This window comes from Arachis duranensis, chromosome 3 (assembly GCF_000817695.3).
Source record: "Arachis duranensis cultivar V14167 chromosome 3, aradu.V14167.gnm2.J7QH, whole genome shotgun sequence".
Taxonomy (NCBI): Eukaryota; Viridiplantae; Streptophyta; class Magnoliopsida; order Fabales; family Fabaceae; genus Arachis; species Arachis duranensis.
Genome location: NC_029774.3, coordinates 10,987,927 through 10,990,991, shown reverse-complemented (window position 1 = coordinate 10,990,991; position 3,065 = coordinate 10,987,927). Strand labels below are relative to the sequence as shown.

General features: G+C 35.5%; 1 protein-coding gene across 1 annotated transcript in view; it reads right to left on the bottom strand.

The window, feature by feature from the left end:
- Positions 1-932: 932 nt before the first annotated feature.
- LOC107495597 (trehalose-phosphate phosphatase A-like) overlaps positions 933-3,065 on the bottom strand; it is a 5,928-nt gene continuing 3,795 nt past the window's right edge. Inside the window, 10 exon segments of the mRNA XM_052259580.1 lie at positions 933-1,442; positions 1,544-1,636; positions 1,734-1,804; positions 1,884-1,953; positions 2,061-2,138; positions 2,276-2,377; positions 2,489-2,545; positions 2,637-2,765; positions 2,875-2,946; positions 3,034-3,065. The exon segment at positions 3,034-3,065 is cut by the window's right edge and continues 14 nt beyond it. Of these exon segments, the coding sequence (XP_052115540.1) occupies positions 1,380-1,442; positions 1,544-1,636; positions 1,734-1,804; positions 1,884-1,953; positions 2,061-2,138; positions 2,276-2,377; positions 2,489-2,545; positions 2,637-2,765; positions 2,875-2,946; positions 3,034-3,065 (767 nt within the window). The 3' untranslated portion in view covers positions 933-1,379.

The window sequence follows — 3,065 nt, the reverse complement described above, 5'->3', positions numbered from 1 at the left end:
TAGAAGCAACGTTTTAACAAGCAATTAATTTGCCATCTGATATGGGCCTCTGCATTACTCTTCGTGTATAGTTCTATACAATTCACATGGTTCTGACACCTCAAATGAAAGTTTGATCCAAAGGTCCAAAATCCTTTCATTCGAGAAGAGGGAGAATGAAAATTTTCCATTGGGCTCTACTCCAAATGTATTGGGTCCTTGAACCTACATTCAGAAATGAATCTGTGGTTGTATAAACCTGCACGACAACTAAATTGAGTTATTTTAATAATTAACTCACTAGTCTGTTTAAGCAACTCATTAGTCAGACTAAGAGATACTGTGAGAAATAAAAAAAATTACACAACCAAAAAAACCTGGGCTCAGACCCAGAAAAGAAAAAAACTGAACTTTGAATTTTAAAAAATCCTATTGAGAAAACAACTAAAAGTTGAATCAATGGTTTGAACTTTGAACTCTCTCGTCTTGGGTTGTAATAAGAGCTTTTGGATTTACTTATGCGTTTGTGTTTTTCACTATTATCATTTATCAAAGTATGTGCAGCAAGCATCGAGTTGATTGTTTATGCTTCAATTGTTTTGATCAACACTCCACATTCCACAATATTTATGAACCAAGCTAGCATTTGTAGCTTATATTAAATATTGATAGTGATAAATGCTTCCTGTTGGGTTTTACCAATCATATCATATTTATGTGACGGGAAATAGCCATACAGACAACGACAAATACCAGAAAGCTTTATTGCTTGCTTTCTATTTCTATCACAAGTTTGAATTATTGGACCTCAAAAGACATCGACCCATGATGGAATTCGCTTCCAGATTTTTGGACACCGGAAAAATAACATTCATAATCAATGATATAGTATTGGCAAATGGCAAAGGCCATGACAGCCATAAATACATGTATATTCCGTTCCAAAATAATAATGAACATTAAAAAAAAAGAATAAATTAATAATAATTGCATATGTAACTCCCTTTTAAGTGGTTAAGATACAGTAACCAAAACTGGAGGCACCAGTGAGTAAAAACTAAAAATATAAACACTCTTTGGACTTGAAAGAAAGAAAGAATAACAAAGAAAGAAAAAATTTCTCTGCATATTTTTCTTTAATCCTTTTGAGAGACATAAACATGAGTGGCTAATTTACAATTGCCAAAGGAGATTTGAAGTTTGAACAAAACAACAAGGTAGCGACAAGGTTGTAGCTACCATAAGAGGTCTTCTGTGCGCAAACCTGCTGCAGGAAACCTCTTGGCATGTTTCCTAGAAAACCCAAAATCGAAAACATAAGGCTGTCTTTATTATCACTACCATGATGATGATATTATATAGTTTATAGTATATATTAGAGTATAATTCAACTCTATACACTATATAAGGCTTTTTAGGGGGCTTGACTTCCATACCACAAGAGACTTGAGAAACTCCATCACCTGCAAACACACAACAAATGAATCACAACTCAAGATCCAAGACGGCATTTGCAAGCAAAACAAGTGCAGCAGCAGAACATCACGAAGAATATAAGAAGTACCTCTGATGGATCACGGAGAGAGTAAACTGCATTGCTTTCTTTTGGCGCTGAGGACACTAAGATCCCATAACCTTTATTTCCCTCCCTCAGAACCTGTTAGAACAAAAATGAACTCATTTGAGATCACTATTCAACCAAACCACCAGAGTAAATGGAAAAGAAAGGTGGACATGAAAGCGCTCATTATTACCTTAAATGCATCTTCATCTGTTCTGTCATCTCCAATATATATAGGAAGCACATCATCACAATTGCTAAGCCCTGAAAAATGATAAATTTTTATCAGTCATTAATGCGAAAACAAAGAACTCTGATTTTCAAGAAAGGGGATAGAACTCACCAAGTGACTCGAGCAAAAACGTGACTGCTTTTCCCTTATCCCAGTCAATCACTGGGCGGACCTCTAAGACCTGAAAAATAGTGAAGCAGAGATTACGACAAAGAAAACTCCATGCCAAAGATCCGTCACAGTTAAATCCCCCTAAGCAAGAGTAGAAAGATTCACCCAAAGATATACCTTGCGCCCATGAGTTAGTCGCAAACGTGGATAGCCCTTCAGAATATCATGGACAATCTGCCCCACCAAATCCCAACTCTGCATATTAAATTGAGAGAAGAAAATTATTAACAACTCTCTGGAAGAGCAAAATAATTAAGCAGAAAAGCTACTCCATTATCATGTAATGATACTGCTAACTGTGGTTTATCTCATTAGAGGACGAGAGACTGTACCTTATCATCTACATTGCGGTAATGTACAGACACACAAAATTTATTGTTTTCAACTTTTGCTCCTTTAATATCTTTCGTACTCTCAACAAGAGACTCAAAGACCTGTCAAAACAAAATCCAATCAGGATATGGCATCCTAACAAAGTAAAAAAAAAAAAAAAAAAAAAAAATAAAAAAATGCACATAATGATGGTATTTTTGAAATATGCCTACCTCATCAATCAGGGGCAAGAACTCAGCAGCAGGTTGGAATAAATTAACTTCCTTACCCTGTCATGTTAAAGATAATCATGAAAACTGTTTAGAAGAAAGCTTGAGAAGAAAAATGAGATTATACATATGGACTACAAACCCCCATTACCTGCTTGTCAGTAGACCTAATGGTGCAATTAGGGTGGTTATCAGGTACAGCCTGCCTGACAGGACCAATGATGTCCATACCATGACTACCAGCATAATAGAGTTCTGTTAGTCCTATAAATTCATATACCTGAGCCAATAGGGTGAAATAAAAGTTAGAATCAATACCAACATATCAAGAAATAAAGCTAATTTGATGAGGAAGAAAATCTTTTCTTATATTTCAGCTGTTAAGCTACCTTGTCACGACTTCTTCCACTGATAATAGCAGTAGGGAAATATTCAGCCACCTTTTTAACAGCATCTCGCATCTGCAGAATTTGTATGATCAGAAATCAGAAAGTGACGAATGAGAAAAGGATAACTTTTCGATTCAAGTTCCAGATAACATTACATACATTGTCAGACATGAAAGCACAGTCAGGATTAT